Raw genomic sequence first — 12930 nt, forward strand, 5'->3', positions numbered from 1 at the left:
ATATATATATATATATATATATATATATATATATATATATATATATATATATATATACACTCGCGGATAGTAATACGTACGAAGATTACGAAACGTCGCTGCAGTGCAATACATCATCGGGCCCATCGTTGGGCCCGATGTCGGGCAGCAGGATTGCCCGGACGTCGTGGGACAAATCTCGCGGCGTATGAAACGTACGCAAGGGCGTTGTTTCGTTCACGAGCAGAGAAGGGAACGTGATGTAAAAGAAAAAAAGAGAAAACGCCAGAAGACGTGGGACGCACACGTCAGGGACGAGATGAGAAGGATCCTCTTCTCTCTCGCGAGTGTTGAATCAGCGGATGAGAGGACCGTCGCTCGGAACGAGACGACGACGTGGCGACGTGGGTCGTTGCCCGTTCGCCGTAAAACGTGCGGGCGTGTTCCCCGTAATAGGGCATTAACAAATTTAACGAATGTCCCTGCCTCCTCAAACATAATCGCATTAATGGCATTCCGGCGAATGCGATTTTACGACGCGCCAGTTAGAGCGACCGGCTCGCCGCCATGGACGGATTTGTGCCTCACGCTGATGGACGTCTTCGTTTAGCTCCCTCATATTCTCTCTTTTTCTTTCTCATTGATGTCTTCTTCACCGACGTCACCGATAATCAAATTTATTCGATTACCCCGCGAGTTAACTACGCAATCCGATTTCTCAGGCGCGATGAATTTCTCGTTCAGGAAAAGACGACGGATGTGTGTCACACGTCGTCGATCCGTGCGTCTCCTTTTTCCCGAGTTCTCTTTTTTTCGGAGCATGCATTTCCTCCCAATTCATAACTCGCGACTCGGCGGTATTAACTTTCTCGGACGATAAACTTGCTCGACACACGACAGCGGTCGGTCGCGCGCGGTGTGTAATTTACTCCCTTTCGCAGCTGCATCAGCCGAGGACTTCTTCGTCTTGCTGCGCGACGTCGTTGGAATTATCAATAAGACCTGCTTCCCGGTTAATTAAGCAAAGTTTGAATAATCACTAGCGCATTATGCTCGCGTTCTCGCGATGCTGATAAGAAACTTGTCTTGCGCGCAGCGAGCGTAACGAGCCGGGGATTAAATTCCTTGCGCGAGTGCGGTTCTTGAAGCTCAAAAAACACGCGCAAACGTCTCCTCTCATTCCTTGTGCAACAAAAAATTCATCCTTACGCGAAAAAATCATACATGCACACAGAGACATTCTCCCTCTCATGCTCGTGCAGTATCGGGAATTAAATTCGCTGAAATTATAGCGCTTTCGATACTTGCTACAAATAATGGCGATTGATAAATGGGGTGTAAAATATACCCCACGCGACCATTCGTGTCACGGAAACTCGAGAGCGCGCGCCTGACGTTAACAAACGTCTTGCGTTTGAGAGCGCGTCGATTCCCCCTTTCTTACTACGGTATTACGAGCTTTCCAATGGGACCACGATCGCGGTGTGATATTAACCGATACATACATACATACATATCCACACACATACATACATATACTGCGTTGGCATGTGGAAATCTATCCCCTCAGGAAGAAAAGAGACTCGACTCAGTCGCACGACGCGAGTTTCTCTCTGGTTTCTTTGGCTCCTCGTCAAGGAGGTGAAACGTAACTTGGTCGTTATCTGCGCGAGTCGTTTATAACGCAGATAACGACACGGTAGCGGCGACGGTCTCGCGATTGTTCCGTTATTACGGCATTCCGACCTATCTCACAGCCGAAAATGGATAACGTTCCCGTTCGAGAAATCCCGTGACGTGGTGGCACGAAGCGCGCGACGTGCGTGCGTGCGTGCGTGCGTGCTGGTGCACTCGTCGTCGGCGGTGCGTACAAGTCGGGCTTTTGCCAGGTACGGGGTAGATAAGAGACCCCCGTTGTGGAGCGCACGGAGGTCGTTGAGGCGCGCCACGGCGCGATACGGGTTTCGCCCTTTATAGGACGACGGTATGTTCCCGTGCTCGTCGATCCCTTTCGCCACTTTGCTTCAGTGGCTAATTAAACCGATCGTTCTAGCGAACGTCATATCCGGATCCTGCGAATCCGCGTCCGATTGTTCGATCGGCCGCGATCGCATTCATTGCGCGGGAGCCCGTTAAACCGAGCGTATCGCTGTTAGTGTAAGCGAATTAAGCCGCGCTCGCTCTCGCCGTATCGACATCGGATATTCCGATTCCGTGCTCGGTCCTCTCTCTCTCTTTCTCTCTCTCTCCTCTCTCCTGTCTCTCTCTCTCTCTCTCTCAATAGCACGGGCCGATATTACCCAGCCCCCGCGGCCGTGCGTCTTTTCGCCAATTCGGACGCGCACCAAACGGAAACGGAATCGCGACACCGGTCGATTGTTTGCGAGGCGCCTTTGTTTATGTTTTTTTTTTTTTAACGTAGAAAGTACAACACGACAGTCGAGCGTTCGGCAACAGGAAATTGGGCTCGATTGGGTTCGAATGTTAACACTTTGACAGTGTCGCTGTCGTATACGCGTGACTTCATTCTGCCGGCGGGTTATCGCCCGATAAGGGAATACTTGTCGATAACAAAAGTTTATAATTGTAATATATAAAGTTATATGTATTGTTACTATATAAAGGTAGATAAAAAGTATATAAAGGTAGATAAAAGAACGTTGGCGTCTTTAAACAAACATGTATCTGTTTCTTCTATACTAGAAGTCATTAAATCTAAAGGTTATGCCAACTGGTAACGAGAGAGATGTGATGCAAAAACCAGGAAACGCTAATGTAAAGAGAAGTGATTCGGAGTAAAAAGAGTGTCATTAAAAACTACGCGGTTTCATACCCGAATACGAACATTGAGAGAAAGTAGAACGTCTTCCAAAAGTAATGACATTAGAAGATTCAGATAAAAATATCAAACACTGTTTGGTATACACTGCTGTTTAACTCCTGACATTTTTATTGTTTTGGCTTTATAATATAACTATTTAAACTTTCAATGTAGAGTAAGTGTATAATTCAACAAATGTATTCTCTCTATATTAAAAGTTTACATATTCGTAAAGTTTCTAGTCCCTTCTTCGCGACCATCTTTTTTATTTATGACATCAGAATAGCGAGAAAATACATATTAAACATTTTTGCAAAATACGTTGAAATAAAATGACATGTTTACAAAAAGATACTTGCAATCGATCGAGGAGACTTGTAAAACGGTCAAAACACTTTTCTTTTATTCTAACAATCAATAAATAATCGTAAAATTAACATGGCAACACTATGAGAGAAGGTAAAAGAGGAAGGTTGCATGTTACATTTCTACAGTTAGTTATCGATCATTCTAATAGAAGGAAAATATTCGGACTATTTTACAGATCTGCTTGATCAACGGTAAGTGTCATTTCCTGGATACATCTATTTATTTCAAGATATATTGCAAATATTTTTAGCGTATATTTTTTCGCTTCTGACTTCGTTAATCAAAAACTCCGCGGTCAGGAGTCTTGAAGACCAAAACAATAAGAATGTCCATAATTAGATACCAGTGTTATTAGCGCTCAGGCATTGCTGTTCTTATACCTTGAGCCAAGTGAGAATTGATTCTTGCAAAAATAATAATATTAAAACACAAAGAGAACACATCTCTTTAGATAGGCTTCACGAGAGAGACAGAGAAAGAGACAGGAAGGGAAAGAAAAAGAGAGAGAGAGAGATCAAAGTCTGTCGACGGCAGACGCGAAATTGCTCACGATAAGCGCGATTGTCGAAGTGTTAATGTCGCGGCTGTCTTTTAAACCAAGGGGTGCTGCCACCCCCTACGTCGCGTTACGTTTTCGTGCGTATTTATCTGTCTCATCTGCGAGACGGCACGCTCGTGTCACTTTCAGTTGGGCGTCAGACGACCGGCAGTCTAGGACGCGGGCTACTTAGACGCGACTCTCACTCCATCTTCTTGGCCGGCCCCGCGCCTGTCGCAAATCCACTTTTTATTAACGGCTAACGACCGTCGGTGAGAGTGCTTGTGGTTTTGTAACTAAATACCCGTAAGCTCCGCAAAGTGCCTCTATAAACGGAGCACGGACATTACGCTCGGCGGATCGTCGCGCCCTTTAACGCGCTGGGACAATATTTCCGTACAACTCCGCCACGAAACTTTCGTCCAATCCGCGATGCTGGCTAGGACTAGGATTATATCGATTCCGCGGAAAGAAACGTCGAGCTTCTCTCTCGCGAAATGGCAGCAGGAAATAGTGGAGGAGAGCCGGGCGGTGAGCAAACGCGAATGAGAAAATGTCCAAATTACCGTTTGTTATTTGTGCTTGTATGAATCATCTGCATGGAGGCTTTTGGCCGAGATGTCAGGGGTCGCTTCCAGGTCGGAGGAAACGTTATTAATTTAGGGTCAACCGCGTCCACGGCTGGTTAAATATCGGCGACGGGATACGTCGTTCTGCTTTGTGCAACTCCGAGTTTTGCAGCACGCAAACGTGCTTCTCTTTACCCGAGAGAAAGAGAGAGAGAAAGATCGTTTCGCGATATACGCGACTATATATATCGGGTACACATTTCATAATGTATACGTTTGAAAAAATAGGGAAATTAGCAGGACCGGGAGGGTGCGATGGAGCCGACGATGGAAATTCTTATTTATATACCGGGCGGGCGAAATAACGGAACGCTCTGTGGATTTATCGTGGCGTAATCCTTTATGCAAAACGGCGCGACGTAAATAGTCAGGGGTAGAATGGAAGCGAATCTCCCTCACACCCGTGAAAGGGTGAACGATCGTTTGAATATATATCGGCGCGCGCGGAAATTTCCCAGTTCTCGCGCGCGCACTCCGAGCGACGAAATTCGCCCGAAAACGCGTAAGTTCTGTTTCTCGCGTGTGTGAGATCGATCCCATTTCTCGTGAATGAGAAAATTTGGTCGGCACCGCGCGCATAGAGCGCGCCGATGACGGCGTTGCGGGGCGCGAGGGCGACGGCGGCGACGGCGGCGGCGGCGGCGGCGGCGGCGGCAGTGGTAGCGGCGGGGTCGAAGGGGGTGAGTCGGGGGACAGGGGCGGTACAACGTGGGAAGGATTCTATCCGCGATCGATAGAGGATTCCGGCGGCCGGCCGTGGGATTCGCCGAATAATTTCGAATCCGCCGCCGCTGCCGTCGCCGCGGATGAGGAGCGGCGGGGGGAGGAGGGGGAGCTTATTATAAGAAATTATTCCTCGCAGGCTTGCATTATACTCGCGCTCGCTTTCATTACTTGGGCTTCACGTAATGACGATGTCGCCCTGATAACCAATGTCGCTCTTGCCGCCGCCGACAACGACAACGACCATGACGACGACGACGACGACGTCGTCGTCGGGTGTGTAGCAGAAGCAGCGGCAGCTGCGTCAGTGAAGCCCGGCGACAAGTTCTCTCTCTCTCTCTCTCTCTCTTGGTCGCCGCGAGCTATTCTCATACGCGCGCTTGTCTCAGGATCATTTGATCTAATTAAAAGATGAGGCTTCCTTACAATGTCCACGGAACACAAGCTGAGAAAATTTTCAATTAACGTAATGTATCTTTTTATCAGTCCTCCCTTTCGCCGAACGTCGCGCTATTACGATAGGAAACGAAGCGGCGGCAGAGCGGGGAGTTGCGTTATGTTCTTTATTTAAAGGCAGCGCGCGAGAGATTCCGATAGATAAATTATTAATTTCCGTTACCGTATGTCGTCATGTGTGATATATAAATTAAGTGGTAGGTGGCGAGATGTGCGCTGATGATGGGTGATATACTGATACACGTGTATGTGTGTGTTTGTGTGTGTGGGATGGAAGAGGAAAGCAGGATGCATTTAGCGAAGTTGAGTCACGGAAGAACGGTCCATAGGGGATACCGGGTTAGGATAGATCATCGGCTGAGCTTTAAGATCGATAGTTATAAAATATTATGAGCGTGTGACGTGGCACCCTTTAAGCGCTCACGCTCTGCCAAGATATGCAACTCTGCCGCGCTCTCTTCCTCCTATTCGGGAGGCACGCTGTCTGCCGGGCGTAATCGATGAGGTATGCATCGCGGGCGATATTCCGCCTCTCACGACATGACACGGCAGAAACTCACCATCGACTTTCATTTCCTCTCTTCCCCGGGGCGCGGGGTGAAGGAGCGGGCAAGTGGGGGCGGGGGAGCGGGGGAGAACGAATCGCGCGAGATTCGGATCCATACGCGAGTCTCCCCGCGTCTGCTCTGCCCGGCCCATACACTAATAACCCCGCCGAGATCGTCCGCTCTGATAAGCCTGCAAACCCCGGAGTCGCGAGGCAACCCTGCTGGTCTGGTTGAGTTGGGGCTGTCGCGTTTCAACGACAATCAGTCCTTATACATAGAACACACAAACACAGACGCACGCACGCACGCACACCCAGATTCACGGCCGCAGATGCCGACGTGCGATAAAATGCAATACAATTAACTAACTGGACGTCTCCTTTCTCTTTTCCCCAGGAATCTGCTCGGGTCTGCGCGAGGTACGCATCAAGATACCGACGGCCGTGAAGAAGGGTGACTCGGCGATACTGAATTGTTGGTACGACACCGAGGGAGACCCGCTGTACGCCGTCAAGTGGTACAAAGGGGGTCGAGAGTTTTATCGCTATGCCCCGAATGAGAATCCGGCCGTCAAGACTTTCCCCATCGGAAATCTGACGGTGAAGGTGAGCTTTCTCCTATCTACCTTCCTCTGCCTACCCACCTATACATCCTCGCAACCGCCGGTCGCAAACCACATCTGACTGACGAACTTACAACCCTCCGTGGTCTGTCCCGCGGGCCTCCGCGAAATCTCGAGATCCTTTCGTACTCCGGCGGGACAGGTAGAGTAAAAAAAACGATGTTAAGAAGGAGATACAGCGAAAACAAGAAAGAAAGAAAGAAACAGAGAGAGAGAGAGAGAGAGAGAGAGAGAGAGAGAGAGAGAGAGAAAGCAGAGGGTGAGGATTTATTGCGGTTGAGAAGTTGCGAATGGAACGATAACACCCGAACGCGTTGTAACGTACAGTTCCTAGCTGTACCGCGGGAAAGCCGGTACAAACCGGCTGATCGAAGTTTTTGAATTCGAGCTGTCTGCCTGTGCGAAGGTAACTGATGGCTCTCGCCGAGAGTTCGTGTGTGCGCGTGTTGCCCATTTTCGATCTCTTTCTCTCTCTCTTTCTTCCATTTTCTTTCTCCCTTCTGTCTCTCCTTTCGCTGTCGTTTCGTTAAATCTCCTTTTTTTCCCCGGAATTTTTCAACCGTGTTATACAGCTGTCCCATTATTACAGCAGTCTCACACAGTGGACTGATCATTAATAGCACTCGCACTTGAGTGCTCGAGTCCGATTTAGAATTCGCGCTTACGATCTAACGAGATACTCGTTTAACGAACGTCTACGTGGCAAGATGAGCGACCTCGTCACGCTCGGCAAACAGATCACTTTGATTGCTGCGCTCGCGCACGTGTTTCATCGTCTTTTCGCACGTCGTGTCATTTTTGCGATCGTCAACATCGTCACGACCCCCGGGCACTCGTTCTTTTTCCGCGTGAAGCGCGGGACACCCCGGCAAAACTCGGGCGGAAATCTCGCCACGATAATTGTTATCTGCAGCTGCGACGCGATCGGTGGCCGACGAAATCGAAAGGAAAAAAGCGCGAATATTGAGCGAAAGAGCGCGAGAGGTAAACGCGAGATGGCAAGCGTGCTCTTCGGACATGAACGAAGATTGATATCCAATATCAAGTCGATGCTTCTCGCACGCGATTAACGGTCATTAGCAAATTGAACGATGCGAGCGCACAACGTGGCTCTTTGCGGACTGCTCCTTCGTGGAAACACGTTACGCGCCTCGAAACACGTCTGAGAATTCTCAACTTTAATAATCACAACGCGAACAAGAACGACAACGCGACGAGAGCGACGACCACGACTACGACTGCGACAAGGGGGACGAGGTTGCCTCGTCGAGATGTAGGTAGCATCATAATGAATTACCGTTGTATCACAGAAAACCGAGAGCAACGCGACGCAAGTCGTGCTGACGAAGTTGGAATTGGAAGCGGCGGGCGAGTACAGCTGCGAGGTATCAGCCGATGCACCTTCCTTCCACACGGCTTTAGTCTACGCGACGATGAACGTCGTTGGTAAGTGCGCGTGTGGTGTGTGGATATGCGTGTGTGTGTGTGTCTTACCCTCCTCGTTTACGTTAACTCGGTCCTCAGCGCCCTCGCGCCGTACATTAATAACTTTGGCTGCCGCCATCGACTGCGTAAAAACACGTTTAGAGAGTTATTACCCGGCACGATTTAATGTTTTTAACAGCGCACGTACCGCCGTATAATATCGAGCCGTGATAAGGGAGATAACAATAAGCGCGCTATTTAAATCGCGCTCCCGTTCCGTTTGCCGGACGAAACCTTCGCGCTTGACAATAATTCAAGATCGGCTGTAACGGGGTCGCGGGAACAGATGGCTCTTTTGCAAGCGCGGAACAAAAAAGAAAAAAAACGGAAATGCATCGTAAGCGACACTCGTTTTTCGAAATTGACAGGAAATCGCGTCGGGTAATAATTCAACGACGTAAATTGCGTGTCGCTGTTTTCGAGGTTCCGCTAAAATATCGCGTCCGATAAATTTAGCGTTTATATCGCGTCTCTCTCGTGGACTCCTTCGAATATATAATGTAATCTGTTCCGATATTACGCGGACTTCTCTCTCCGAGAGAATTGCTCCTTTTCTAATTGCTCGCGTCGAGTAACCGGCTTTACTCGCGAGTCCGAGGGAGAACGGTACGTCTGCATGCGCGCATCCGAGCACATTCGGATGGCGCGACGCGAATCATCCGAAAGAGAACGGACTATTCAATTCTCGCGCTCGCGTCGCGAGCAACGACGCTTTTATTCGCTCGCGTTCGCGTCGTAAAGGCGCGACGAAGCGCGCGAATTTACGTCCCCCGTAAAAAGTGGAGAAGTAATATTTCGCGAAGAGAGGTGTGTATGGCGACGATGCGCGCGACTAGTATAACGCGACTCGCGTACCTGCATGCGTGCGTGTGTGTGTGTGTGTGTGTGTGTGTGTGTGTGTGTGTGTGTATGCGCGCGCGACACGATTCGCCAAATGCCGATAGCGGAACGGCCGAGCACGCGAACGCGAATCGCGTCTGTCCGCTGTATAAGGATCAAATTTTTCGTATCACCGACGTGTATACGCGTGAAAAAACGAACGTTCCTCGTCGACGTGTATATCGACCAACCAGCGCGACGCCGCCGAAACTTTCGGCCGTGCCTGCCTTTGGTGAACGACGGCTATGGTCAAGTCTGGCCGGGGCGATGACGACTCGGTCGCACGCAATCTCTTGCGGGTTTACACACACACACACATACACACGTACCATATTCACAGAGTGTCATGGATCTAATGAGTCTTGATTACGCACAATTACTCGTGGATGAAAACTCCTGGACAAATTTTACGAACATTTTTCTTCAATTATAAACGAGGGGAAAGCAGAGGACTTTTCTCCTTTCTTTGGACGTTAAACGTCAGAAATGTGGCTGGATGATAAATTGTTAATCCGCCTTTAATATAGAGCGGTCCTTATTTCAACACTCTCCTGCCCGAAGCTTATTAATAAGCTTCACTTCATCCGCAAAAACGACAGGCAACGTGTTAATAGATTCGTAACTCTGAAATTAGAACGCTTCTCTCTCGCGCGGGATTAATTTAACCATTTATAATATCGAGAAGCTGAGACTCACGAAGAATACGATAGCTTCCGTCGATATTTCCGCTGACGTGAAAGCTGACTCCTGCAAGACCGCGCACGGAGGACGTCTTTGACACTTCGCGACAATTTCGCAACTCCATTCGCGCCGTACTCGCTCCGAGAGAGTCTGAGCTCCGGGCAGCGTAATAGGTATTTCTACATTCATATACACAATCGAGGCACACAACGGGAAACTGAAACGCGGCTCGTCAGAATTAAATTACAATTCACTTTGATATGCTAACAAACGGGAGGTCAATACGATTGGTTTCGTTTCTTTTCGCTTTCCGCGCGAATCACAATTGAAATCGCTCTTTCGATCGTCGATATATCTCCGACTCAAGAGCGCAAATTTAAAGCTTGATCTACAATGTTCTTTTTGCTTCCTGTCTCTTTCTCTTTGTCTCTTTCCGAGTCAAACCTTAAACTAAAACAAGAAACAAGAAGCAAAGAGTACATTGTAGATTAAGGCCATGCTACAGTTGCGTAAACGTGATCCTGAACGTAACGGCCAACCAGTTAGAGTGTTTTATCCACTGATTGTTTTATTCTGATTGGTTGTCGTGAACACTTACAACCACTTATGGCCACGCAATTGTAAAATGGTTTTTAAACTTAAAACGACCAGTTGGGGAAACGATCGCCGTCTCATCGGATGCGGGACGACTTTCAGTCGCGCTTTGTTTGACCTCTCTGCGATTTTTCTGAGCGGAGAAATCGACGAACGCGGCAAATCTCTCTGATATCTCTACGGTCTGTGACAATGTTGCGCGCCGCTCCCTTTGACGTACGCGCTGTCGCTCAGAGGAACGCTCGAGGTGTGAAGTTCGCGGCTCGGACGTGTATGTCGTGCACGTGCTCCTGCATCGTTCGTTGGCAAAGAAACGTAAAATTCGAACGGCCATATCTCGGCGAAAAATTGACGCACAAAGGTGAAACAAGTCGCATTCTCCTCCGCGTCGCACTCATGCTCGCGTATGCCCTTGTTATGATGCGCGTTCACATATACAAGGTGTACAAGGTGTTGCATCAACATATTGGTCAGTATGACAAGTTGTTTCTTTGCTTCGCTGATAGCTGCATGCGTCTGAATCCAACTCGGACTTGGCGGTGCACTCGTTCGCAAAACAGTTCACACTCACTTGCGTTATTGAAGGAAATATGAAAAAGTGTTGCGTTTTGTGTCGCGTGTATGTTGATGTAACACGGTGTGCGCAGAGACATCTCGAAAGTAAGTAGACACCGTGATTGTTGACAACAGCCATTTATTTGCGTCAAGCTGATAAAGCGAAATGAACGACCAGTTAAAAAAGTCATGGCGTCCATTCTGAGATATCTCCGTAAGCGCGATCTATCGTTGCACGCCAGAATAAATTTAGACCAGCATAAAACGGATAGTATCGGGAACATTTTTAACCGACTGTGTTATCGCAGCAAAGTACGAAGTTCCGCGGCGTACCTCGTCCGGGAAATGTCGTATGAAAGTTTCCGCCGCGATCCGTCGCTTCTTCCCAAAGCGGTGCGCACGTGATTTTGAGTGTCAGGCTTGAGAGTATCATTCGAGAGCTGTGCGATTTGATGCCGGGCTAAAACTGGCTGGCAGTATGAAGTCGATATCGAAATCCTCCGCAGAGGGGGCCGACCGTAAAACATCCTCCGTACAGGTCGCGACACCCGGGACACCCTGTGTACGTGGAGTCTCTTACCTTTGCAGAATTACCCTCCCAGATGCCGTCGATACAGGGCCTGAAGAGGAAATACCGTATCGACGATCCGCTGCGTTTGAACTGCACATCCGGCCGGAGCAAACCCGCCGCGAATCTCACTTGGTATATCAACGATCGGCAGGTATGCTCTAACTACTAATGATGGTAATGCGTGCGGTTAGACGAGGGGACGGAAAGGAGCGGCACGGGGGATCGGATACCTCTATTTAGTTTACCTCAGCTTTGATCCATTATCCCTGATCAAACGTCGGAGACAAGGGAGCTTATGGGATACGTTCCTCTCCCTTCTCCGTCTCCTCCTTCTCCTTCTCTTCCTTGCCGGGAAGTTCCGAAGTTCGCGGAGAGCGACGTGCTCCCGTTGTGGAAAATCGGGAAATTCGACGTCGTAAATCAGCATCGATCAATCTTGCAATGCTCACGGCGTGTCTTTCCTGAATTTCATCCGAGGCAGCTTGAAGTGGCGCAATAATTTACAACGTATGAGAATTTTAATATTTCCCGAGAAGTATTGCACTCTAACCTCTCCCTTCTCCTTTTTCTCATTTCTCTCTCTCTCTCTCTCTCTCTCTCTCTCTCTCTCTCTCTTTCTCTCAATCTCTAATTAAAAAGTGTTTCAATTTAAACGTTAGAGATAAAATTCTCCGAGAGCTGCTTCCCCTTGCGGAATTAGGCGCGTTTTTAGAACTTGAGATAAATATTAAAATAGCTCTCGTAATCACCTTACATTAATGCACTCGTGCGCGAATTATCTCGCGTGTTAGACGCGGACGCGCGACCCGCGAAAAAAGAGAAAAAGGGGAAAGGAAAGCGAAATCGCCGCGTTTCTGAGAATTTATCCAGCGGGAGCTAACCAGCGTTCAGCACCAACACACACACAAAGCGGCGCAAAAATAGTTTTCCATCCTCGCACTATACGACATCGGTATTTATTTTATCTCTTAACACAGAGCTGTCTAACTGGACGCGCGAGGGCTACCATCTATTCATCCGCCTTCCTCTCGCGTTCGATCCGCCGCCCTCGTTCGCTCGCGCGCACGAGTTAGACACTTCTATTTTATAACAGTTCCCTCTGTACGTCCTCGGCTCATCGCTCGCTTTCGAGTCGATTAACGAGGCTCGATCGATTTAATCCGGCGCGGCTCTGTTGTTGCCTCTGCTCGAGCTGTTGTTGCTGCTGCTGCAGCTTGCGAACAAACGGTAATGCATCACGTGTGTTTCTCTTTCTCTCCCCGGCAGCCTCTCAAGTCGCACGTCCGCACGTACAGCCCGCTCGACACGAACGAGTCGGAGTGGCAGATCTCCCAGATCGGGCTCCAGTTCCTGGTTACGCACGAGCACTTTATGAGCGGCAAGCTGAAGATACGCTGCAGCGCGTCGATATACGACATTTATTGGCAGAGCACGGAGGTCAGCACCGAGGAGGATCGGCCACGGGTGATACACTATGAGC

General features: G+C 48.9%; 1 protein-coding gene across 2 annotated transcripts in view; it reads left to right on the plus strand.

Moving 5' to 3' along the window:
• Positions 1–12930, plus strand: part of LOC116849129 — an 18619-nt gene that overhangs the window by 2098 nt on the left and 3591 nt on the right. For both annotated transcript variants that reach the window (XM_032825985.1, XM_032825986.1), the window contains exons 2-5: positions 6460–6668; positions 7996–8131; positions 11468–11601; positions 12717–12930. The exon at positions 12717–12930 ends at the window's right edge or, in 1 of these variants, runs on beyond it. In XM_032825985.1, coding sequence (XP_032681876.1) covers positions 6460–6668; positions 7996–8131; positions 11468–11601; positions 12717–12930 — 693 coding nt within the window. The remainder of the gene's footprint in view (positions 1–6459; positions 6669–7995; positions 8132–11467; positions 11602–12716) is intronic.

This window comes from Odontomachus brunneus, unplaced genomic scaffold (genome assembly GCF_010583005.1).
Source record: "Odontomachus brunneus isolate Ranch 3 - 2012 unplaced genomic scaffold, Obru_v1 Obru_scaffold_107, whole genome shotgun sequence".
Lineage (NCBI taxonomy): Eukaryota > Metazoa > Arthropoda > Insecta > Hymenoptera > Formicidae > Odontomachus > Odontomachus brunneus.